At 41.4% G+C, this 26,855-nt stretch overlaps 1 protein-coding gene and 1 long non-coding RNA gene across 3 annotated transcripts in view; one reads left to right on the forward strand and one right to left on the reverse strand.

Moving 5' to 3' along the window:
* Positions 1 to 26,855, reverse strand: part of LOC133213756 (uncharacterized) — a 532,499-nt gene that overhangs the window by 123,819 nt on the left and 381,825 nt on the right. The gene's annotated exons all lie outside the window — the stretch shown is intronic.
* Positions 776 to 26,813, forward strand: ACTR2 (actin related protein 2). 2 transcript variants are annotated; one of them, XM_061356227.1, is made up of 10 exons: positions 776 to 913; positions 7,127 to 7,237; positions 10,587 to 10,601; positions 12,579 to 12,794; positions 17,423 to 17,495; positions 19,835 to 19,971; positions 20,738 to 20,887; positions 21,612 to 21,757; positions 22,145 to 22,277; positions 23,757 to 26,813. In XM_061356227.1, exons 1-10 carry the CDS (start codon positions 866 to 868, stop codon positions 23,925 to 23,927), a joined length of 1,200 nt encoding a protein of 399 aa, XP_061212211.1. In that variant the 5' UTR covers positions 776 to 865; the 3' UTR covers positions 23,928 to 26,813. The 2 variants fall into 2 exon arrangements, with proteins under 2 accessions (XP_061212211.1, XP_061212212.1); XM_061356228.1 differs by lacking the exon at positions 10,587 to 10,601.

Here is a 26,855-nt window from a genome sequence, read left to right on the forward strand (position 1 = left end):
TGACTTCTCGAGTCTGGTGGAAGACAATGGAATTTGGGCAACACAAGCAACAAACCCCATACAGGGCTGTCAGAGATAAGCCAGGAGATGATGCTTATTCTTTAATTGGCTTCCACCAGACAAATGCAAACTGCCAAGCAGACCTGGGAAAAACCTCTTGGGGCGAGTAAACGCTCTCCTGGGATGCTGAGCTATGAAGTAACACAATAGTCTCGATAAATAGTTCTTTAACAGCTGCCTGGTTTCCCTCTGTGCAAAGAGAGCTGGCAGACAAACCCATCGGACCGCAGGCTGCTGGGGAGGGGAAGGTGTGAGAGGGGACACCTCTCACCCCGCGGGCGGGCAGGCAGCCCCCGGACCTGCGGCCTGCTGTCCTCAGGAGCTTGGGACACTGCCCCTGCCCGGCTCCCGGCCACGGCTGCCCCGGGCACCTCGTATAAGTGTTCCTACGGCGGCAGAGGAACGTCGCCCTGTCAGTCAGCACAAGCAGCCGAGGGGAGCTCGGTTACCCCCTCTCCCGCGCCGAGGCACAGTTGCGGTGGAAGGCGGAAATAGGGTATCCGGTCATTCGGATGGATCTCCGGCCCGCTGTGCTGCCGAGGGGAGCGGGGCGGCCTGTGCGGCCGGGGAAGGCAGCGGGGAGCAGGGTCCGCCGCTAGCGCCATGGCAACGGGGGAGGGCGGGGCAGGAAGAGGCGGGCGGCGGCGGCGGCGGCAGGGGTGGGGATGTCTCGGCTTTGATTGGGCGGTGTCGGGCGCTGACGGCTTCCGGTGTGCGCGCAGGCTGGGAGGGGGGGGCCGGCGGTTGTGGCGGCGGCAGCGGCCGGGTGTGAGTCGGTGTCGGTGCGGGGCGGCGGCGCGCAGGGATGGACACGCTGGGCAGGAAGGTGGTGGTGTGCGACAACGGCACCGGGGTGAGTGGCTCCGGCCCCGGGACCCGCCCTGCAGCCGTGAGGGGGGGTGACGGCGGCGGGGGAAAAGGGGAAGCGGGGCGACTCCCACCCGGCCCGGCTTCCTGCCGGCACGCCCGCGGGCCGCGCCCGGCCTTGCTGCCGCTACCGGGCCCGGCCGGCTCCCCCCGCACCACGCTGTGCCAAGGCGCTGCTCGGGGCCGGCGAGGGCCGCGCCCGCCGCTCTCCGCCAGTCCCGGCCCGGGAGGTTGGCGCGGGCCCGTGGAATGAATGGGTGGAGGGAGCTCGGCGCGGAAGAAGGGCGGCCCCGGCGGTGTGCCGGTGGTTCGATCGGTTATAAACCGGATAAGCAGAGCACACTCTCGGGGGGGGTTCGGTGCCGTGCCCGGTGCGCGGGTATCGCGCTGTGCTACCCCCGGCATTTGCTGTTTTATCGTGAACGTAGTATTTCTCTGCATGGCCTGAGCGAGTGTCTGCAGCCACGAGTGTTTAACCAAAAGTACCAATTATCTTCAAATTATGAATGAGAACATTATATATCTGGCAAACAGGGTTGTGTCCTCCTTGTGCAGGGTTGTTAGTTATAGGGAAATGCCTGGGGTAGGGTGTTTTTTTGCAGCTACTGGTCAAAATGGAGCGTCATCCTGTCGTTAACACCTTTCTGATCTGAAACATACTCAAAATGGGCATTTTTTAGTCCGGAGAAACGCAGAGGTTTTCTCCCCATCCTTTCACCTGTTCTGCCCTCACTGAGCATGCAGGCACCCAGTGGAAACTCACCCTTTTGTCAGTGATACACGGGCTTTGAGGCGCCCCACAGGAAGTGATAAAGATCCCGTTTCAAAGCAAAGCGATACAGGATGCTATAGGTGGATCTTTGCCCTTGCTGATTTTGTTTAGCAATCTAAGGCTTTCCCATGTAAAGAAATACGGAGAGTTAGCACAGCTGACAGCATGTGAACATCTCTTGAATGTTAGGGAAAAAAAAAGAAAAAAAGTGATTTTTGGTTTTTATATATAAACAGTTAGAATAAAGGTACATTTTTTTAAAGCCCAAGAGGGAATAGTTGAGACAAAGGCTGTTGCTAGAGACTCAGTATCCTGAATTAGAGGATTTTCCAATTAGCATTTGAAATGATTGGAAGGGTTCAGGACAGACATTGTATCTGACAGGTCTGGGATTTGACAGTTCTGATGTCATCTTGTTTTTCCTCCTATACCAAAAAATTGGGGTTGGGGTCTGGAGTCTGGGTACTTTTTACACTATCATTTAGAAAAAGGAAAGGAAAAAATGAGGTATTCACTGTTTTCTTCTTACAAAGGGATATGGAAGTTGTTTTGTTGGGGGGGGATTATTAGTTTTGAGGTTTTTTTTCTGGATTTGGTTTTCTTTATTTTTCTTTATTGTTTAATACTCTTATGGTCAGGCCCAGCTCTGAAAAATAATTTACAGATTCACTGGAACTTGATGATCTTAAGGTCCTTTCCAACCCTAACTATTCTATGATCCTTTAGCATGACTTTTTACACAGCAGTAAATCACGGAGTTTACATTTAGCGTGTTAGCAGTGACAGCAGTGTTGTGCTGTGGTTGGTCTTGGGAAGGTGTGAAGCATGGGGTAGGAAACTGTACCCCCATTTCCCAAGTTGGGTTTGCAGCACAGATTTTGTATGGTGTGACACATCTGTGTGCTTTGGAATCAAGAGACATATTGGAATGAAACATTTTATTTTCTCTGTGAGTTGTACTAGCAGGATATAAATAGCTGTAACAGTGGAAGCTGTCTTTGTAGTGCCATTGCAGTGCTGAGAGGAGGGGCCTGTGTTGCTTCAGCTTGTGCTGCTTTGGGTTGTGTTTGGCCTCTAAGCAGAGCAGTGCGTGTCTAGAACTACCCTGGTCTCAGGGTTCATTATGTGGGAGAGCAGAACATCAAGAAATAATTGTTAAATTGGTGAACTAAAAATATTTAGTTGAATTTGGACAGTTAAACTAGAATGGGGTAGGTAATCTGGAAGAAAACTCCATTCAGTAAATCTTGTGAGCCTCAACTGCATATTGAGACTATAATTGAGTATAATCCTATACTGCCAAAGCAATATTATAATTTTTGTTCTGTATGACAAGGAAGAGACACTTTGTCAGCGATTTCTGATACACTCTGATAAGTCATCTTTAAAACCACGATTGAAATTAAATCTCCTGCTAGGTGCCAGAAATAGTACATAAAAATGGTTGCTGTCTTTAGAAAATCACATGCAGTTTTTAACTTTAGGCTTGGCTTTGAAATTTACTGTTGTTGTTACACTGCAAGAGGACTTCTGATGTACCTGGCTGCAGCCGGGCTTTGAGGAAGAGGTGCCTAGATGGAAGTTCTTGCAACGCATGGGGTAGGAGAGAGGCAGGCAGTGGCACCTCAGAGGTCTAAAGCATTAGAGATGGATGTTGGTGGTGGTGCAGGACAAGCAGTTAGGTTACTTGTTGGCCTGTAGAATTGCTCTAATTGTATTTAGGAGTTTTTGTTTGTGTTGTATCAATGGAAAGAAACAAGCTCAGAGACCTGATAAGAATATTGGTATTCATCTTAAAACTTGTCACGTGACCTGTTTGTGAGCTTCCTCATTCTTTTAATTTGAAAGAGTAGTTACACTTACAAGTTCTTACTGTTTGATGACTCAGTAGGAAGTGAAAGAGTCAGTATAAACCACAGTGAAATGGAGAAGAAACTATATATGGTAAAACTTCTTACATACGTGGTCTTGCACACAGGCAAGCTAAGTAGCTCTTCTTAAAACATTCTGAACAGGCAGCAAATGCATGCAAAAATGCATGATGATGAACTCTTGGCTGCCCTAGATGCGTAAATTCATTGAGTGTTGGTGTTATTGGTCAAGATATGGTGTGTACTGAGTATTGTACAGAATATGATAGTTGTTGCAAGAGATGTGCACAATAAGAGATGGCATTCTCTATTTGAAACTGGAGAGTTTCAAATAGAGAATGGCAGGACCAGTATTTAATGTCTGATACTAGAAAAGAGAAGCTGATTCTATTCCAGACTGCTGTAGTTAATAACACTTAACTAAAGATTTTGGGAGATCTCCTGTAAGGAATAGGAGGGAGAAGTATCTCATATTTCTTGTACCACTTCAGAAATGTTAAACTGTCCAGGATCTATTATTATATGCATCTATGTTTCTTAGGTGCATTTACCTGTTGGTAGGTTGGCCAAGTCTGGTTCTTCAGCCATACTATCCAATGTTAGGTTACCACAAACCCACTGAACCAGCAGCTGTGTATTTGATACCATGTCAGAGAGAATACTGCAGTGGGGGTGCTCTCATCGGAGGGGAAGCTGGTGCACAATGCTGACCTGTTCCCATCTTCACCAAATTTTCATGTAGCTGGGAGGGGGAAATTTCACACCTGAAGGGGAGGAGGCAGAGTTAAAATTCTGCCCCTTCTACCGACTGCTGGGTTTACCCAAGTTTGTAAAAATGCCTTTTTTTGTTGTTTTTTAAGGCTGTCTGTTCTGGCCTGAAAGAGGTAGGAAACAGACTGAATGTCTAAACTTAATCTTGCTCATTGTAGTTCACAGAGATTAAATCTGGTTCTGATTGTGGTTTAGGCTGGTTGGAGGAATGACAATCTGTTTTTGAAATCCAGGGTTTGTTAATTGCCGACATTGTTAACTTTGCAGGAAGGTGTGTCAAGGTCTTAACACAGAAAGGGGCTGGAAGTTACTATTACAGTCCAGATAGTGAGAGGATAGAATAGTATTTTTGTAGGTCAGGATTTTCTAGGTCAGCACAGTTGTGTGTGATTTCGAGAGGTATTTTTAAGGTTGGCCAAGAGGCACTTACTGACTTTGTGCAGTAGTAGTTTGGGGCACCAGTGGCTGCTGTGTAAATCTCAAGGGTTATTGCCCAGTTGGCTGGATTTAACAGTATGGATAGTAGAGCTTCTTGATGGGTGCTCCAGGAGCTTGAGTTGTAAAGATTCACTTAGGTGTTACTGGTCTTCTGTTGACCAACACTGTTGGTGATGACTGGTAGGGAAGTTGCTTCATGCTGTAGGAAAGAAAAGGAGGAAAAGGTGTAAGCAGATAGAGGGATGTGAAAGTATATGGGCTATCTGGAGGTGCCCAGGTTGTACTTGGAGCAGTTTATGAAACCCTAAGATAGGGGATGAGATTGTATGGGCTGTTCTGGAGATCTTCCTTCTAGCACAACCAGGCCCTGCACAAGGAAACTTATAACAAGCATACCTAAATATTATGGTAGCAACAAAAATTGTGTGATGGCCCTGAATGCAGGAATTTGCTAAGTCTGAAAGGGAGCTTATCTTTATTAAAATCTGGACCCAGCTCAGTCCTTCAAAATGTCTCATGTTCCCTTTGGTATAAAACTTCTGGTTAAGTCTTCTGGTGGATTCAGGTAGTGTAATCTAGAAATGCTTATGGCTACTCTGCTTTCTTGTAGCAGCGCTGTGTTCTTGAATCCACAGATAAGATCTCTGTAATTCCCGGGTACTTCTGGCCTTAATATAAGCAAAAGAGTTGATAAGTATTTGCCTTTTCAGAGAACTGGGATTAAAGCAGAATGAATGAATTGAGTTGTGTACACGGTGTTATTCCTCTGATACTCCAAACAGCTCTGCCTTTGGAAAAGGGATGAAGGCAATTAAGGTCACAAAACCAAAAAAGCCTCCCTTGCTCCCATATTAGCCCAACTTTAATTAAAATATCTCTTGACTCTTTCTATAACTGGCTTTATGAATTCTTTTCCACAGCAGGTGCCCTTTTTACTGCAGAACAGGTGAATAATTTAGAGCAATAGAAAGTGACTTTTTATGCTTGCGTCAGTGTAATGACAGAGTTCCCTTCAGCTGCAATTAGCTGTTCTCTTTGCTGTGATAATTGTTTCAGTGGCAGGCTTCAGACCTCGTCTTGGAAATTCTTGCAGGTAGCTTTTAACACAACCTGAAGTGGATAATAAAGCTTTGGGACCGGGCCCCAAGAGAGGTTGTGAATTGCCTGCCAACATTCAACTGGTCAAAACCCGAAGCAAGCTGGTCTGAATTCATTGTTGATTGCTTAGAGCCCAAGGTTGGATGAGACAGCTCCTGAGGTTCCCTCCAGCCTGAATGACCCCGTGATTCCATGCTACTGCTATTACACCTAGATGGTTGAGTAATTTTGCAGTTGAAAATGTGCAGTGTTTAGTTTGGGATTGAAGGATTTTGTTCTGGCATGCTGGTACAGCTCAGTATGCAAAGTATGCATCGAAAAAACAGAAGCCTGCTCGGTAAGAAGTGCAGGCACAACATCAGAGTATGATAGATGAACGTCAAAATAAGAGAGCCAAATTGCTCAAGATCCCCATGAGCTCAAATTGTACTTCTCGATAAAGAAGTTCTTGTTCTACAGCTGATCTTCCTCTAATGACTACATTTTATTTATGCTCAGTTAATCTTCACTGTTTTCTTAGTGTTTATACAGTGTATATCTCGAGACCCAGTGATACAAAGCTTCCTTTTGCACATATTTGAGTAACAAACACTTTTCAGAGTATCCTGTTTGGTGTGAACTACCCTTAGGCAAGGTTTTGGTTGTGTTGTTGGTTTTTTAAACTGCTTGCTGCAAATTCGTATCTTTATCCTTAAAAGAAACCCTGAAAATTATGAAACTCCTGAGAAATGCATCAATTGCACACTATCTCAGCATTACACACTTGTAACAGCGCAACACCTCAATTCACAAGGGTTTGGTTTTTTCTGATGTGTAACTCATTAATGTGACTGTGTGCTCTGATTGGGAAGGTAATTGAATTTAGTCTCATTGCGTACTCATTACAAGATGATGCATTGCAAAATGATGGATTTTAGGTTGTTAGAGAAGTTTTTTCAAGGAGTGGCAGGAAATCCAGATTCAAACACCAGAGTCTTTTACACCTCTCAGTGTAGTCATTTCAATACTGTTTCTAAAAAATCTGGCAATCTGATTCAGAAAACATTCTGGAAAGTACTTTAATGCATTTTTACAGATGTACCCCTCATCTGAAATGTGTAAAATTGATTTGAAAGTATAAATCCAGTTGGCTTCCACTGGGACAGATGCTCCTAAATTTGGGCTTTTAATTTTTTTTCCCCCCAAACCAGGTTTCTGTTGGTAAACAAAAGCAATGCCTATGCTAATAAAACCATTTCTTCCTTTTCAGTTTGTGAAATGTGGTTATGCGGGCTCAAATTTCCCAGAGCACATTTTTCCAGCTTTGGTTGGAAGACCCATTATAAGATCAACTGCTAAAGTGGGAAACATTGAAATCAAGGTATGTTCTTTTCATTATTACTGCTTTTTGACAGATAAAATAGGGGCAGCTTTTGACCTATGCAGTGTTTGCAAATGTGTTTTCTTAATTCCCCTTTATGCCATTTCAGTAGCTCTTGATTCATTTCTGTACTGGGCTGTACTGTCAAGCTACAGAGTTATTAGGAGGGTAATCTAAAGTACTGGAGACCTTCAGATAGTACAGCTGAGGAGGCAGCAGGTACTATGGGCAAAATGGGGCTTCGAATACCAATATGTGAATGATGTCAAGATTAGAAGGCAGAAAACAGGCAGAAGTGGTTGATGTTTGTCACTGAGCTGTACTGTGGATTCTGAGACTGCTGGAGCTTCCAGGTTTTTCTATGCTGTTTGCTTTCTACTTGCAGTTGGTCATCTGTGATCTTGTATGAGATGTTTAACCTTGGCTGTGTTTGCATTTCATTGTTTCTACTGTTTTTGTTCTTGCCGTTGATAGATGTAGGTACTCTATGCCAGTAGAAGATGCTATACCAGATGAAGAGGCTGTGTTCATGCTACTTCATCTTGGGATGTTATTCCAAATTGGAATGGGAAGGTGACACTGGCTGAGAATCTTCTGGGGAGCTATTGTTTCTTGCTTTATTTTGTAATTACAGAGTAAGGTTTCAAATTTTAGTTCCTTCTGCAATATAGGCTTCACTGTCTCGGACCTGCGGTGGTCACATCCTTTCTTCTTGCTTCTTGCCACATATTCTCATCTTGTGCAGTCATGTGGTGGGCCACTTGACTGAGCTGACCCAGCTGAAAAAGTGATTTCTTTGTCAGGTGTAGTTTTGACTGCCTTCCTAAAGTATTGTGCAAGCTCCAGTTCGAGAGCGAGGGTGAAGCAGGAGGCGACAGAACTGCAGAGGGCCTCACTTAGTCCGGTGAAGGTCAAGTAGAACCACACGTACAGGCTTTCAGTTTGGCTTTCCTTGTTGCTTCTGAGAAGCAGCTTAGTAAAAGGAAAAAGTAAAATCTGCCCAGTGTTGTTCCTTGTTTTCAGAACCCTCCGGGTGACCAGGAGCACTTCAGTTACCTGATTTCTGCTGCTGCTGTTAACATGTTAGTAGTATTAGCAAAAGGCTATACTAGGAAGTCAAAGGGATGAGAGGTACCAGACCTTTCCAAATTGCACCGGGTTTTTTGTTGTGTGGTTTGTGTTTTACTATTGCAGTATCACTTACCTTGTGTCAGCCAGGACAATTTGTTTGAAGGATGGAGAACTTTCCCTTTCACAGTAGATAGGAATTTTTGTAAGGAGAGGGAAAACATCTTCCTTTCTCTTGAAAGACTTGAGGAGAGGTGTTTGTTTGGATATCTACTTGAACTTACTGTGACAGCTTCTTCAAGGAGGTCCTGGTAATGTTTTATGGAAGTTATGCAGTGATTTACAAGTCTGAAGTCCAAGAAAAGTCCTCTTGCATGAAATCTCATTGTTGAAGTTATGTTTTCTTTCCAGGTGTTATGATAACATCCTGTCCTTCTAGTCTTGGTATCTTTTGATTATCTGATAGATTAGTTTAATATCACCACGTGACATTGGAAAGACAGGAGTAGGAGTGGGTAATTGCTATGAGATCAGTGCAAAAGAACCAGTAAACTGTATTTTCTTATGCTTTGCCTGTCTTCTGCTTGAGGATGGCTCACATGGCTGTGGTTTAGGAAGTATAAATGGTGTCGAGGTTCTTCCTAGTTTTATAGCATTTGCCTGGAATAGCTTGTCAGCCTTTTATAAGGAAGTAGTGTATCAAGAGAAGAAGTCCCTGCCACAGATACTTTGTGTATCCCTGCAGTAGGAGGGCTTGGTAAGCGTGTGTACTGTTTTGCTTTGAGATTTGTGCAGATTTCCTAAAATAAATAAATAAGTTTATTTTAGCAGATGAATTTGATGCCAGAGTTTAATTCTAGCCATTCACTTCAGGTTCTTACGGGGTTAGTTTAAAACTGAAGCTGGCAAGAAGATCATCCGTTTGACTTCTAAACTGTCCAGAAAAGCTGTCATTCCTGTGAAATTCATAAACTCTGTGAGAAGAGTCTGGGAGCTGATCAAAACAGTAGTTATCAGCCACGGCATCAGAGTTACTGATTTCAAGTTGCTTTGTCCATGCTTTCCTTCTAGATTCTTGTTTCAGCTAGCAGCAGGGGTACAGCTTTTCCTCCTACTTGGAGTCCACAGTTCTGGATATAAACTCAAAAGTTATTACTGGGATTAAAATTGCAACCTTAAAACTCTAAAACCAGAAGCATAGATGCTGCTCCTAGCTTTTTACTGACTTACTAATCTTTGCAGCTGGTTTAGAGATTGATAACCTCCTTAGGTTTGGGGCAGATCAGATCTGAGCCATGGTCCATGTCCTACAGTTCTGATCAGTTTCTGCAGAAGGCAGAAACCCAGGGTCATTCCCTGGGTTGAAGTGAAGAGGGCCACACTCTGACCAGCCTCTTTGAGAATGCCTCTCCAAAGGCAGCTGCCAGAAACACTATGAACTTGCCTTTTGACATACAGAATAAGTAGATTTGTCCTAGTGGTGCTAATAGTTACCCTGTTGCTTTTGTCAGCTTTGGTAACTCAAAGTGAGTTTAATGAAAGGAGGGAAACGTCTCATGGAAATGGCTTTAGTATAATTTTGGACAATGTTTGTGCACATATACTTTAAGTATCTCATAGTGCTTCCTGGCTGCTTTAATTATCTTCCTACCTCCATAGCTTGTTATAGGAAAAGAGCTTTGAGGCCCTGCTCTTGCTACTGCACTTTGTGACTGCTTATTTCCATTCTGAGAGAAGATGCCATAATTTAAGTACCTATGTCTTATTTGATTCCTTTTGGTTATTTTCTCTGTGATACATGAACAGATTAGCCTGCTTATCGGGAATGCTTTTGTGTTATAGTTTTCTGTTCTTGGGTAATGACAGTAGAATTTTAAAACAAAACTTTAAATTTAGCATGTCAAAGGTAGTTACGGTCAAATGCCTCGTGCAGATTCTTGTCTAGTTCAGATGAACACCTTGGCCAGGGTAAAATTTCTGCCTTACAGAGTATTTATGCCCAGAATCCTGTTTATGAGAAATAGACAATGTAAGATGCATAAACATGACATGGCACTGACCTGTAGCAGTAGCTTCCTTTAAAGAGATGTTTTAATCTGAGATCCTGAGAATGTTAGTCTGGCCCTAACTGAACTAACTCAGATCATTTCCTGCTGTACATGCATCTCTTTTCAGCCTATTTCTACTGTGTACTTAAAATAATTTGAGAATTTCATTTAGGCCTTTTCTGACTTTCTTGCTTCTACCTTCTTTCTTCACCTTTCTTGACCTGTTGAAGTAGAATAACAAAAAGATGGTAAGTGAGGTGCCCCTGTGCTGTTTGTTTACCATTTTTGCTTGATGGGACCTGGTAGCTGTTATGTTATTTTTTGATGCTACTCATTGTTTTGTCTTGTCCTACATTTTACATTTGAATACATACTTATTTTGGACGTTGATCATTGCTTTGGTTTACTAGCAACTAATTCATGGGAATATTTTATGTATTGCTTCTAAATGCTACATAACCTTGTAGTTTTGCAAGACGTAAGAATAACACTTAGAGATCAACAGGAGCTCAGCATCATTAACAATAGGAATTGCTCTGTTTAACATTACAAACCAAGAGTTTGAATAAACTCTTTGAATAATCAATTACACAAATGTTATCGAGTACCAAAGTTATGGAAACATTGGATGTCATGATACTGGTTCCTCTGGGCAAATTCAGTTGTGCTGTCCTTCTTCCTTTTCACCTACCGAGTGCTTGTATTTGTCAGCATGCTCTTGAGAACAATTGTTCTGGCCTTTAGCTTTGTTTTGAAAGGATGTGAAAGTTTTGTGCAGCTTTCATTGCACGTTTGAGTAGTGGCTTTTCCTGGGCTATGTCCTGTTCAGCAGCATGGAGTCTCAAGGAACAATGCATAAAAAAAGGCTTCTGATTCTTCTGACTGATGGAGTTGTCATCTTAAATTCTCAGGAGTGATGTGGCTGTGTGGTAGAGTTTTCGTAGTACAGCTTCACTAGAGTACATTTGATTTCAAATGCTGGAGTCTTGACTTTTGTCTTCTGTACAGTCGAGAACTGAAGTGTGATTTGCTCTGCAAGAGAAAACAAAGCACACTGTCAGTGAGAGGGGGTGGAAGAGGAATGGTTTGATTTTCAATTCATTTCCTTTTTATGTAGTCAACAGTAACTGTTCAGGTTGCTTCAAAAACAGGCAGAAGGTTTTTCATTGTGCATCTTTTTTCCCTAGCATTGAACAGCAGGTTGAGTAACCCTCACTTCAGAGTGTTCCATGCCACAGCAACTGCAAACTGTGGGGCATATTTTTGCATGAAGCAGATAGGGGTTTTTTCTATTAATATTAATATGGAAACAGTGCTATTGGTACGTGGAAGTATGTTATCATGGGCTAAATATAAGCAAGTCAGTTAAGGGTTCTTTAGAAAAGTCTGGGGTGTAATAGGGAGCAAGAAGAAGATGTTATTGTGCATACTTCCTCTGGGAAATACGTGGGAAAGGAGGTGATATGATGCTACTAATTTGAATGTGCAATGTTTGCATAACTAACTTTAATAAACAGATTGCTTAATCAGTGTGAAATGACTATACAAACTATGCATTAGTTGGTTGTATTTGTGTAAGAATGCATTACTGGGGGTTTTGGCTTGGGATTCTTGGCATGGAACAGATGAGGGTATATTTTATATTTAGATGTGTCTCTTCACACCTTACTGACATAGGCAATATGTAAACCATTGTTTCTTTTAATGTCTGGTGTGGAACTTCTAATCTCTTATTTGCTTTTGCTACTGTTCGGTATGCTTATTCACCACTCATTATTCCTTTTTTGGTATTGTGCACAGAAATTTGCAACATGCATGGAAAAATACTCTGCCAATCCCACCTACTGCCCTTATGTGCTATTTTGCATCTCAGCCCTTGGAAATTAGTAGTTGATAAAAGGGTTTTGGAGAAAGATCTGTGCTTATAAAGGTCTTTGTGGCATCTGGCTGTGACAGGGTTTATTGGCATGTTTAAGGTTAATTGGAAAATAAAATTTATTGATAAAGTTTATTTTGGAAGAGGTTTGGGATGGGTAACAGCCAAATTTAAATACTACACAAAATATATTGTGTTTCTCTCTGGCGTACCTGAAAATGGTTCTAAAATGTGGGCATTCCTTAACACCACAGTTGGACACAGGCTGGAGCAGTTCATGCCACTCTTGAGGATTTTGTGTTTAGAACACTTTGAAGCACTGACGTGTTTCTGTATTGAAATTTTACAGGATCTCATGGTTGGTGATGAAGCAAGTGAATTGCGCTCAATGCTGGAGGTGAATTACCCGATGGAGAATGGCATCGTTCGGAACTGGGATGACATGAAGCATCTCTGGGATTACACGTTTGGACCAGAAAAACTTAATATTGACACAAAAAATTGTAAAATACTTCTCACAGAACCTCCCATGAATCCAACTAAAAACAGGGAGAAAATCGTGGAGGTATGTCTGTCTAGTAGAACTTGGTATGTACTGTCAGTGAAGCACACTAGGAGATTCTGACTTCTTGGAACACCTCGTAGCTATCTGAGGCAAAGCAGCTCTGTTTCCTAACCAGAACTTGTCCCCAGCTGTAGTCATGAAGGCTGCTGTTGTTAAATTCAAAACAAGCTGATCTCATTTAAAAACTGTAAGCAAGCTTCTTCTCTCAAACGGTATCAGCATTAAACCGTAGGATTGGAAATACATTTTTATCTTCATGTATCCAAGATATATTGATTACTGACTCGTTTAAATTACCTTGGACTTCTGTTAACCAGTAATGCTTCAGAGGAGATGGAGGCTTGAGCAAGATGCTCCTTACCAGGTGAAACATTATTGTTAGAGGTAGTAGAGAGAAAGGTGTGATGGCACCCAATCCCTAGCATTAATCAAAGGTCAGTGAATTATCAATGAAAGCCGTTTTAAGAAGGAAAGCCCGGTTCTTGGGTCCTTGATTTCAGAGTATTCCCCTGGGTAGCCTGAGCTCCACCTGAACCTTGTTTTAGTGTAGGTTGTTAGATGTATATTGGTTAGCTCTAGTACCATGTGACAAAGATTTGATTTTGAAGAGCAGAGTTGTTTGATGAGAAGTCAAAAAACTTTTTTTCCTGGGCTTTGGGGATTTTTTGGTTTGTTTTCTCAAGCATCATAGGCATTTTTGGTTAATGTAAGTATTCATTGTAACAAAAATGTGATTTAAAAAATGTATTACAGGAAAAATGGATTCTTAAGTCTGAAACCTTATCCATTGACCAGAACTTTGAATATGAAAGCTTGTGTGTGTGTATATATATATATATATACTCCCAAATCTGTTGTTTAGTCTAGTAAGAATTTATCTTTAGCATGACCTGCTGACCTTTCTTTTAAAATCCTTGCCATCATAGCTACAGTAGTGCTTTCTGCAGTGCAGCAGTGAAGATATTTGTGCTAATCTTTCCTTTCAATGGCTTGAGCAAGTGAAGTGAAGCCAAGTTGGAAACCCTGAAGTGAAAAAATCCAACTGTACAACCTTAATTCATTATTTCTTAGCAATTGTGGACATTAGGGACCTAATACTTAGGTAATCTATAATGCAACATTAGTAATACCTTCTACTTGTGTCAGTCCACTGTGGTGTGGCAGACATAGCAGATTATTCTGGTTGGCCTCCGTGTAGCAGGAATGGCTGAATTTCCTGTTCAGGCTTCTTTGCTTTTCAGCTGTCTACAATAGTCTTCTTGTTTGTTTTCCTGCTAAACACAAAAGGCTGGATTTTAGTTATTCTGGTACTGAGTAATTTTATACTATAAACTGAAAAATCTTGCATGGCTTCTGAACTCTGATGAAATATTTGTATTGCTCCATTTGCTCTTTTTAAAGCACTCCAGAGATCGTAGATACTTAACCATGATCCAGAGGATTAAGAAGAAATAGAATCTATTTTTGTGAATTTAAATCTGAGTTAACAGAAGCTCGTTGTTTCTATTAATATTTTTAATGGATCACAGCATTAGGAGGACTAGCAATATTTAGGTTTTTAACTGCAGCATATTTATACCCCTTCAATTTCTGACATGCACTCCTCCTTTTCAGGGAGGTTAGCCCAGTAGAAAGCAGAGGACTGAATAAGATTTTTTCCTACAGCCCACAGTTACTATAATAATGTCTCTGCAGTTTGTGATACAGTGCAGTAGCATTTTGAAAGAACAGCTTAGTCATCTGGACCATATCAAGATGATAGATAATTATATATGTTTGTACTTCATTCTGCTTCCAGTAGTTCTCTCTCTCACCCCATCAACTCAGCTGCACAGTAACAGCAGCAAGTGTTCATGTGGCAGCTGTTAGGGTTGGAATAGTTAGGGCTGGAAAGGACCTTATGATCATCTAGTTTCAATCCCCCTGCCATGGGCAGGGACACCTCACACTAAGCCATGTCACCCAAGGCTCTGTCCAACCTGGCCTTGAACACTGCCAGGGATGGAGCATTCACAACTTCCTTGGGCAACCCATTCCAGTGCCTCACCACCCTTACAGGAAAGAACTTCTTCCTTGTATCCAATGTAAACTTCCCCTGTCTAAGTTTTAACCCGTTACCCCTTGTCCTATCACTGCAGTCCCTAATGAAGAGTCCCTCCCCAGCATCTTTATAGGCCCCCTTCAGATACTGGAAGGCTGCTATGAGGTCTCCATGCAGCCTTCTCTTCTCCAGGCTGAACAGCCCCAATTTTCTCAGGCTATCTTCATACAGGAGGTGCTCCAGTCCCCTGATACATATTTTTAAAGTGCAGATTCTTCCGTGGTGTGTACAAGACACTGGCTGCTCCTCATCTTAACGGGGTGTTTGTTGTTTATCTCTCTGCATTCTCATTCTGTAATACCCTCAGGAGCAGCCAGACTGTGATGACGTATCGTGTAGCTGTAGAGATACTCTAGCACAGTCAGTTCTCCTAATCCCAACCTAGTATTCCGTATCTTTTTCTCCAGTTTTCATTTCTTCCGTTCTGTGCCCGGTTAGAGCAGCACTTTGTAGGTACTCGAGAAGCTGCTGTCACAAGAAGAAGAATCTTTCCAGGAGAACATCCTGCTCAGTTTTTGCCTTCTAGGAATTTTTTCTAACATATGTCCCATGTCATGGCTCTTTTCATGTCCAATAGAACAGATCTACAGATGTCTTGAGGGAAAGAATAACAGCTGCCCAAAGGCCTGCATAAAGGGTTTTGTAATGGCTTCTGGAGTTGAGTACAACATGTCAAGGCATTAACTAATGCCATTTGAAGACCATGGCAGGGGAGTTGGAACTGGATGATCTTAGGGCCCTTTCCAACCCTAACTATTCTATGATTCATTTTGTTGTATGAAGATGATAATTTAGGTTTTTCATAAATTAGTTTTTATTTTGCAAGCTCTCGGGTTGTCTGAAGGAGTCATCCACTGGAATAGTGCTGGTTTTAGGCAACGACTACTCAAAGGGGATCTCTTTGTGTGCTGCTGTTCTTTCAACTGTTCCCTTCCTGGCAGACACTTCTGCTTCTTGTTTCTGAAGGTGTTGCATCTGTGCTAAACTGTGGCCAGTACAGAAGTTACTAGTGAGCAGCCAGTCTTGTAATGTCTTGCTTGTTTTTAGCCCATGTGCTAAACTGTGGCCAGTACAGAAGTTACTAGCCAGCAGCCAGTCTTGTAATGTCTTGTTCTTAGCCTATGCACCCCACTGCTATATTAAATTTCCTTTTATATTATCTGGCTCACACTGGGGGTTTACAAAACCCCACAGTGTGGTGTTCTCATGGCAGGGTGCTCTGCAGCTCGCCCCCTCTGTTCCTTGCTGCTGGATGTCTGCCATGCTGTGTGCTCACAGCACACATTCTGAGACAGGCAGCATCAGTCTTTCCAGGGGGTTTGCAGTGTGCTTGCTACAGCTATGAAATAATTAACTTGGGTTTGCAAGGATCAGGTTTTTGATAGGGGTCAGCCTTTTAAAATCACACTGTTCTAACAGAGGAGGTTCTTGAAATAGCTCAGAATTCTAAAATTGTCAGGCATCAGCTTGTTTTGTTTAAAAATGTTTAGATATCTTTGAGTTGGGGGAGTACTTCAGATTTAATCAGTTTCTAGTCCTAGAAGTTGCAAAAGTGCTCAGGAGGCTGTAGAATAGCAAAAGCAAAACTTCAGTGTGTGCTGGAGTAATCAGAGTTCATCCGCTTTTCCTGGTAAAGCATTTTGAGAGGAAAGCTGCTGTACAGTCTGATTTGTTTACTTGGCCTTTTTTGTGTTTATAAAGAAGACAAGATCCCATAAACTCTACATCCTTTAATCTTGGACTCTGTTTCTTCACTGAAACTGGTTTAGTGGTTAGGGGAACCTAGGCTACAAGACAGGCTCCTACTTTGCGTGTTTCAAGAAGAGGTCTGCAACCCTGTGGCTTTATGTAGTGACAGCGTTAGCCCTACCTGTACTGTTTCAATCACTGTGGATTTTGCACTAATCCCTGAAAGTTTTCATCAGTTGTGCTTTAAAGAAGGGAAGAAGGCGGTCCGAATCCAGAGGAACAGCCTGCGACACAGGGCTTATTCTAGACTTAGGAGCTTAGGAGTCTGATCTTGACCATGTCTGCAGTTGTTCAAAGCCTGTAGGGCTTGATAGGAAGAATAAATAAAACAGAACTCTGAGCTTCATTACATTTAGAGCCTACGCCTTTAACAAACATTTCGTTTCCAACTGACGCTTCAGTAATGAAGTACTTGGCTGATCTACAAGTGCTGCCTCCTGCTCATTAAGCACTGTGGCAAACGGGTTAGTAAAGCGGCAGGAGCTGGTGTGTGGGTTTCTTGTAAGTATTCACTTTTGTTGCTAAAGGGATGTGGAATGTTTCGTATGGCTTATCTTGTGTGAACAGGTAAGGTATAGAACTGAATGTACTACTTGCTGCCATAAAGCAAGTAGGTTTCTGATGTTTGTATAGAATCTGTGTGATTCTGTCTTGGAAGGTGTTTCTGATGAGCAAAAATACAGAATTCTAGAAAGAGTTTTCAAACATGTATGAACTGTGAAATTTCTTTCACATATTTGGCCTGTTTTGGACATTAATTTTTGCCTTCATGTTACAGGTTATGTTTGAGACATACCAGTTCTCTGGGGTGTATGTAGCCATTCAGGCGGTTCTTACTTTGTATGCTCAAGGTAGGCAAAGATAACATCTGTTTGGTTTATAAGTGTGCTGCTGAGCAAAAGTACTAATATGGTATTAATAGGTCTTGGACTTAATTTAATGGTAGTGTAAGTAAGCTCAGCTCTGACTTAGGGGCTTGCTTTTTGTTTTGAGGAACTACTGATAGGTACCTCTGGTGGTGGTGGTCTCATAAACCAACTGCAGAGACAGCAGGACATAAATTTCCTTGTCTGTTAACATGTCACCATAGTTTCTATATACGAGAGCAAAAGCAATGGGGTACTGTTATGTTATGCAAGTTATGTACTGCTATGCAAGTCATTAAAACTAGTTCAATCAAAACCACTTTTGCAGACCTGGGTATTAGTTTTATTTGCTGAGATCTGTGCTATTACTCTTCCTCTTCCCTCTGCTCCCTCCTTGGTTTTTCTTTGGTTTGATTCCCTGTAAGTATTTAATTGACTAACATACGGAGTCTCAAATTCTGCTGTAATTGCACATGCATTTTAGCAAATAGTGCTCAATTACTTCGTGAATAACAAAAGATGAAACAACTTAGAGCAGTCCACAGTGTTCCTACATATGCTCATCTAAAACAAAGTTGAAGGCCTTCTAAGATATAAAAACCAAGTGGCCCATAAATAGAATATTTGCTTTTGAAAATAAAAAAGCCCTTTAAAACATCCTACTCAATTTAAATTGCATTAAGGATTAAAGAAGTGGCTAAAATTATAGAGAGATGTGCCTCATTTCAGTGCACCATGTTTTGTTGCCGCTGTTAAAACTCTCTTAAAACTGATTGTTGCTTTTACCTGGAATTCTTTGTACTCCTGTGCCATTTCAAGGCAAAAGGGTTTATATATCTAATCGTAGTTGTAATTAGGAAATTCTCTAGCAATTCCTCACAACAGTCTTTGGGAGTTAGGTGTAGTCCCTTGTGACTGTTTCCTTTCTTACTGCATGTGTCCAATCACAAGACACCTTGTGTTTGCATAGCAGTTATTCCAGTTCACCAGTAAATCTGAAGATACAATCACACACCTGAACCAAGGTGTGTTCTTTGGTTCATTTGAGGCAAATAAGCAATTTGGTTGCCTTCTGTTTACAAACCTTCAGCAAATTACAGTAGCCAAACCAATGCACCTTGCCATAAATGTTCCTTTCTTATTTTAAGGTCTCCCCTTTTCTTGCTTTAAGTAGCTTGTAAGAAACTATAAAACTGTTTTCTAATCAACTTCCACCATTAATTCTGTTTCTTTTTTTGTTAGTGAAGTATAGAAACTTTTGTTTCCATATGTTCTGTATGATACCTCAGTTTCCTACAACTTAGAATTAAATGGTTTTCTGGTAAATTTTTTTCACCAGAGTTAATTTCTTTAGTCTATGAAAGTGGATCAGATTCAGCCTAATGCTGTTTCTGTGGGGAGCATAAATTAGATGTGTACTAAATAGTCCAAATGTTGTTTAGCTTATGAAAGCATTGTTTTGGTTTTTAAATACCACTCAATATCAATGTCCTGATAATTGTAACAAGGTAAATTTGTGGCCTGGATGCCTCCAGGTTTTTTCATATTTGAAAAATCCACATAAAGTTGCACATACACAGCTGAATCTTGAGAAGGAATTTGTGTCCCCAACAAGCATTTAATGATCTTAGATAGTCTCTTACATTAGAATGCAATTTAAGATGTAAAACATCAGATAAGCAGCAGATAGCACCAGATAAGCACCTTATAGCAGCCTTCCAGTATCTGAAGGGATACTGGGGAGACACTCTTCATTAGGGACTGTAGTGATAGGACAAGGGGTAATGGGTTAAAACTTAAACAGGGGAAGTTTAGATTGGATATAAGGAGGAAATTCTTTCCTGTTAGGGTGGTGAGGCACTGGAATGGGTTGCCCAGGGAGGTTGTGAATGCTCCATCCCTGGCAGTGTTCAAGGCCAGGTTGGACGAGGCCTTGGGTGAGATGGTTTAGAGCGAGGTGTCCCTGCCCATGGCAGGGGGGTTGGAACTTGATGATCTTAAGGTCCTTTCCAACCCTAACTATTCTATGATTCTATAAATTTGTGAATGGCAGAGTCACAAGCATCTGGGAAAAAGTAGAGGTAATACTTCTAGAAAACTTACACAAAAGTATTTGTTACTCTGAAAACCTGAAGTTTAAAGTCCAGCTGAATGGGAACAACTGAATTTTAAATTGTGACTCCTTTTCCCAAAATGATGACTGGGGGAATGGAAGTTGTGTGAAGATAAGGATGAAAAATCCTATCTTAAACTCACTGCTATTCTGCTCTCTTTCTGAAGGTGTTAGTGAAAGTTGTACCTTTTTTCCCCTCTCATTCTGTTAGGTTTGTTGACTGGTGTTGTTGTGGACTCTGGAGATGGTGTAACTCATATTTGCCCAGTTTATGAAGGTTTCTCTTTGCCTCATCTCACCAGACGGTTAGATATCGCTGGGAGGGATATCACTAGGTACCTCATTAAGGTAAGCTGGAAAGAATGTTTATGGTTGAGGCTGGTGTATCTGTGGTACGTGCATTCAGGTTAAAATCCTTGATACCAGGAAACCACTGCACATTCTCCCTTTATTTATTTGTTAGCTACATGAAGAACTCTTGTATTTGCTGTACTGCTTCAGCCTATTATGTTTCCTCATCTAAATCACATGTGATATTATTGATTTCTTAGTGTCAATCTTGTATGAAGGGGTTTTATACCATATTTGGGATGGAAAACCTCAAAAGTTGCTTTTGATACATAAAACGAGAGCGAGATTGTATTCAATCAGTTCTACACATCTGTTTTCAGAAGTAATTTTTCTTAAGAATATGGAAGATGGTTTAGTGATTCTTCCCTGATTACTAAATAAGACAGTATGTTTTGCAGACTATTTGCTTTTATAAAATAAGCAACATTCTGGACTGATGAATGTTATGGTTAAACTGGAATATTGGAATGTTCTGAAGTGAAGCCTTAAATATAAGAATTATTTTGGTTATCTTGCACTTCGTAGCAGTTATACTGAAAGTTATAATGTCAAAGAAAATTTCCCACTTGGAGTAATGCTGCTGCTATTCTACTTTTCTGGTAATAATGGGTGTACTGTGACGGGTTTGACTTCATACTCATTCTGCAGTTAAACAGGGGAGGTGAACTTTTAAAGATAGGTGTTTGAATGTACCCATCTACTGATAGAGAGATCTGGATGGTTCCTCTCATTTCCTGCTAACCTGATGTCATGTTCCCTGTAGCTCCTCCTGCTGCGAGGGTATGCTTTCAACCATTCTGCTGATTTTGAGACTGTTCGCATGATCAAGGAAAAGCTGTGTTATGTGGGATACAACATCGAGCAGGAGCAGAAACTGGCATTAGAGACCACAGTACTAGTTGAATCCTACACAGTGAGTATTTTGAGACAGCTTTTCTTGTGCTAAACTTCATAGGTTTAAATTTGGGTAGCGTTTAACTTTGATTCCATCAAAGTTTTTCTTGGCAGTAGCTCACTTCCCAGATGTAGGAGCCTGTAGAATCGGATTACTTGGTTCTGGGAAAACTTTTAAAAGCTTTGGTTCTTCTTTCATTCTTTTCAGATTATCCTTAAGACTTTGTACTCGTTTTTGTCATTTTAGATCCTTGAAATTTGAATATTATAGTCCAGGAACTTAGAGAAAGTGGACTTACTCTAGCATGTCAGATTGTTTCAGCTTCATCCATCTAGCAGTGACACATGTGGGACTGATGATACCTGGTGACAAGAATGGTAAACTTGCTCTTAGTGGAAACTTCCTGTGATCACACATGGAAGAAAAGAACTTGCAGGAAAGCATTACTCCTTCTGTAAGATCATCTTTTAAATCTATATTAGGAGCTGTATTGCAAGGAGATGTTTGGTGCGTCAGTATCAGTGTATCTGGTCCCTGATGTCTCTAAGTGAATTGCATGATGATCGAAGAGTTTATATCTCCTTTCAGTAGTACTGAATGACTCCTTGCAGTGGTGACAATTATCAACAATTTCCTGTTTTAAAACATTAGGGAACAATGTAAGTCATTTCCTCTTGGTTTGTGTAGCATCCAAGTGGCTAAAAGTAGTCTTCTAAATGGTGTTTGGTTTTCTGTTCACTAGCTCCCAGATGGCAGGATTATCAAAGTTGGTGGAGAACGGTTTGAGGCACCAGAGGCTCTCTTCCAGCCTCACTTAATCAATGTAGAGGGGGTTGGTGTGGCTGAATTGCTGTTTAACACCATCCAGGCTGCTGACATCGATACCAGGTAAGAGGAGAACACTTAAAATCCTCTGTCAGGGTGCAGGTGTGAAGTGAGAACTGCATTCAAACAAAGTAACATGTTTTGGTTTGCAAACTAATATGTGAAGTGCTGGGCATGGGGCTCGGGGTGGGATCTTGATGCTTCATGGGTTTTCTGGAAACCTGGCTATTTTGGCATGAATGAGCAAGGCTAAAATCTTAAAAGCACAATATTCTTTTACTGCTGCGTTCTGGAATGCCTGGAAAAGCATGAGCAAGTCTGCCAAACACACAGAGTCTGTCATTGTCTAGTGACCGCTTCCTAGATTTGTATTTATTCCCCTGTATGTACAGGTACCTACTTGTACTAGAGTGTCCTATAAGACATCAGAAAGACTGTTTCTTTGGTCAGGTCTGAATTCTACAAGCACATTGTGCTGTCTGGAGGGTCCACCATGTACCCCGGGCTGCCTTCACGACTGGAACGGGAACTTAAACAGCTCTACCTGGAACGAGTTCTGAAAGGAGATGTGGAAAAACTCTCGGTAGGTACTGAGTTGCTGCTTTGCTTTGCGTGGGGCAGAGGCTTATGCCGAATCCCCACTAGAGGGAACCAAGCAGTCAGAAATGACAAAAGCTGCGGGTGGCTCTCCTGCAACTTGCAGAATTGCTGCCTCTCAGTTCTTCACACCCCTGTGTTTCATATGTGTGTGGCTTGTGTGTATATACTTGCAATAAAGCCACCTTCTAGTCCGTGCTAATAGCAAGTAATTCCTGAAGTCTTGGGTTAGTTTGAGTGTAAAACAGGCTGATAAATGCTAGGACACAACTTGTAGTGTAGGTTAAACAAAGCGAATGAGTTATTGTGCCTTGAAGTCATCATTGAGCAAAAATGATTGTTTTTAGCTGGGAAGATTTTGGGTCTCATGCAATAAATGAAATACTTATGAGGCTAGAGTTCTCCCCTTCAAGTGGAATAAACTTTGTTTATTGGTTAATGTGGTAAGCAGACAACCATAGAATCATTGAATGGTTTTGGGTTGGATAGGACCTTAAAATCATCTAGTTCCAAACCTACTGCCATGGGCAGGGACACCTTGCCTTAGACCATGTCACCCAAGGCTCTGTCCAACCTCACCTTGAACACTGCCAGGGATGGGGCAGCCTGTTCCAGTGACTCACCACCCTCACAGTAAAGAACTTGTGTATATCTCGCCTGTTTAAGTTTGACCCCATTACCCTTTGTCGTATCGCTACAGTCCCTGATGAAGAGTCCCTCTCCAAAACAACAGCCACACACGTTACACTGCATTGTAATGCTGTCTGCTTTTCAAGGAGGAGATACTTACAGAGAAAATTCCTTTCAGTGGAGTTTCTAATGTTGAACTGAACTGAACTTCCCTGGCCCTTAATACAGTGTTCTCTAAAGATTTTTGCAGCTATATGGAATGTCTCAGTTGTACAGAATGTTTTAAGTCTGAAACAGTATTTCACACATAGCTTTAACTGTGCTTATTGTTGCTCTTGAATTTAGAGCTTTAGCATCGAAGAATCTAAAGGAATATTAATTAATTGAGCTGGTGTAGATCCTGTAAATTTAAAATCTGTTCCATCTACCCTTGTAAAACTTGGTGTAATCCTAAAATAGTCTGTGATTTGATGTGGTAACTTATGATCATTGTAGCCATTGGAGCTCAGGCAGCGTTTCACTCTCCACTGTGTTCAGGAAATGCAAGAGTACGGTCTTTCATTTTGTATCCTGACTCCTGGGCTTTTTGTGAATACACTGAAAGTATCATTTTGGGAAAAGTGTCAATAGCTGTCTCTAGTTTCCAGTTCAGAGTAGTTATTTGACTTGAGTTGCGCAAGCTGGAAGCTCACGCTGCGTTCCCTGTTCTGGCCTTTCAGTGTTTTGGTTGCATTTTTCTCACTAAACCATTTCATTGTTCTGGTGGGAAGCAGGGCTTTAGTCTGCAAGGCTTTGTTTCAAGAATCCTACTGACAGTTTCTTCTCTTCTTCTTAGAAATTTAAGATCCGAATCGAAGATCCACCTCGCCGAAAGCACATGGTGTTTCTGGGCGGTGCGGTGCTAGCGGACATCATGAAAGACAAAGACAACTTCTGGATGACCCGACAAGAATACCAAGAAAAGGGAGTGCGTGTGCTGGAGAAGCTTGGTGTGACTGTTCGATAGATCCCAAAGCTTGTTCCCATCACATGTTTAAGCTTTTTTTTCTTTCATTGCCAATCTCTGAACTCACTCAGCTACATGCTATGGAAAGGCCTGTCTGTGGCCTTTTGACCCAAAGGTCAGGTTTTGTTCTGGTTTCTTGGGGTAGCTTTTGTTAAATGTTTCTTAATGTGGCTAAATTTGACTATTAAATTTGACCACTTCCCTGCAAACAAAACAGAGCAAGAGCAGCCTGTCTACTTCATTGTTCCTTCCCAGTAGGCAATTGGGTAATTCTGGTAGGCTTTTTCTTCTGGGTTTATTGCTGTAGTACTGCTAGCTTTTGTCTCTAGTTCACAAGGGGTTGTGTGCCTTTTTTAGCATAAGAAAACCTTTAAACAGGAGTTTTTGCTATTGGATCATTGTGGTGATTATCTTTGCATCTTTTTGCCTCTCTCTACATTGAGATCATGGTTGTTTTTTTTTTCTTTTCTTTCCTGCAATTAGGAATTTTGATTAAACATTGTTAAAAACTAGTTTTAACTAGATGGAATGGCTTTAACACACTGTTTCGATGTAATGTGGTTCCATACGCACTGCTGCCTACACTGGCTTCTGAGGTGGTTTGTCCTTAAAGGTGGTGGTGGGGCTTTCATACTGTATTTCTCTAAGTGGGCATATACACAGTTGCCACAAATGGAGAAACACCTGATACTCTGGCAAATGTGAATTTGTGGCCTTAGGTGTTGTCTTCCGGAGGGAGGAGACAGGTTTGAGCTGCGTTGCTTTTCTGTTAAGGGACAGCTGGGGGGTCAGTCTGACCAAAAATGCCTCTTTTTATAGTGAAATTTTGGTACTATGTGGTCTCAGCATAGGGAGCAAGAATGTTAAATTAGCTATTCTGTAATTGTGGAGAAACTTAGGTATGCTGAGACAGGAGCCTCTAAACTTCTGAAGAGATCTAATACTTTCAGAAATGCTTATGAAAACTATAACTACAGATATTAAACCCCCAAAACTACGTTTTCACAGTCTGTTCTTTTAAGTGCTTGTATGTACATCAGAAGCACTTCCATTAAACTTTACAAGTGTATTAATCTGGTGCCAAGTAGTTACTGCAAATGAATATTTCAATGACCAGTGTTTATTGCAGCAAGCAGATATTTATAAGCAACCACTGGCAGTAGGTTATAAAGAATGACCTATATTTGTTCCAGTTAAAAATAACATTGGGATAGGAGATGTTGCTGGTTGGCAAATATCCACAGTTCATTTTGTCCACTCTTGAGTTTTGATACATAACGTGGGCTGGGGAAGGAAGTGAAAACCAGTGATGAAAATGCTGTTTCCAGAAAGTACATTAAAGCTGAGTTGTTCTGAAAAATAGAAGTTGTCACTAGTAATTATCATCCATCTCGTCTGAGTATAGTGGCCTGTATTTTCTTCCTTCTAGCAGATTGGTAACTATCTTTGCAACAAAATCTGCCTTACAGAAAGCATAGCAAAAAATACTTGCATACAAATGCCAGTTAGACTTAGTTCTACTTTGCTTTTCACGGAAATGTTATATCACTTCTTACTGGTTTTCCAAGCCTACCATAACACTTAAGCATAAGGAAGTTAAGATCTGTTTTTGACTTCCAAACCTTGGAATGTACGAGAGATGCTTTCATATCCTTGCCATTTGTCTACATCTTTACATTAATATTTGACCCCAGGAACATGGAAATATTCAACTCCCTTGGATTCTTAAGATTTGCTTTCTTTCTAAATCGAGCAGACAGCTTCCCTTTGGCTGAGCGAGCCAAAGGGGCAGAAACGATGTCTGCATGTCTTTAATAACAAGACAGTCGCTATAGTATTGCTAGTAATGACCATTTAATTATAGGTGGGTGGGGTTTTTTGCAGCTATATTTACTCTTAACTTGAACAATATGGATTTACAGGCATGCCGGTCATGCCTCAGTGCATGCACTTAAGCGGTTACTAGATTTTCTGGGGACATGAATGTAAGGGGTACTCAGAATTCCTGTAGTCTTCTGAACATTTAATACACGAGATTTTAAAATGCTGTGGGCTTGCTTTAGAGCAATGGTTTCTCATGTGACTGTCTCTGGGCTTTTTGGACAGTGTTGAGAATCATGGAAATAAACCAAAGAATGACTTAAAAACCTTTTTTTGAATGACAATCTGTCATGTGGTTTTTCAGATCTAGACCTTGACCCTGCAGAACCCCTTTTCTAAAGCATCTTCTCCCCTCTTCATTGGCTTTGGTTAGGGATGTGCATGTTTGAGTAAAGGTTTTGGAATTCGGCCCTTTCACTAGAGAACTTCACAGCACCATGAGTAATAAATGTCAGTTGATTGTGCAGAATCTTGGGTTTCCATGGAAACGGTGTATATATTAAAAAAAGGCAACTAGAGTTTTAAATTGGAGCTCTCATGGATTCAGAACACATGCGTAATTCAGATACTGAATGGGGTGTTCCAGTTGTGCTCAGTGTGGTTTTCCATGTGTGTGTTTGCACACACGAGAGTGTATGTGTGTGTTCTCTCAGCTGACAGCTTCGATACTGCTATGAAAGCAATCTGGTGTTAAAGTTGTTTTTGAAGACCAAATAACTTGAGTTGTATTTGCAATATGCTTCAGCTCCTATAAAATTAGACTAGAAGATGCCGCATCAGTTGTAAGTTTTTTGGGAACATCCTATTTTTAATGTTAAGCTGCTTCAAACCCCTCCCTCCCCCCCAGTGTTCTAGGATGTTAACCGATGTAACACAAATGGCTTTTTATACAGTTCTGAATAATGTTAACACACAACACTGGTTGAGACCATGAATGGAAATAAACATCTATTTAAATTGACAGGTCTTTTCAATACAAAAATAAAATCAGAGTTTTTCAAAGTAGATTATGTTTGCTTTTGTTTCCTTTGGGAAATCACAGTTCTG

This window comes from Neopsephotus bourkii, unplaced genomic scaffold (assembly GCF_033783945.1).
Source record: "Neopsephotus bourkii isolate Nb327-2 ecotype Australia unplaced genomic scaffold, CSIRO-AGI_Nbou_v1 NB_845, whole genome shotgun sequence".
Classification (NCBI taxonomy): Eukaryota; Metazoa; Chordata; class Aves; order Psittaciformes; family Psittacidae; genus Neopsephotus; species Neopsephotus bourkii.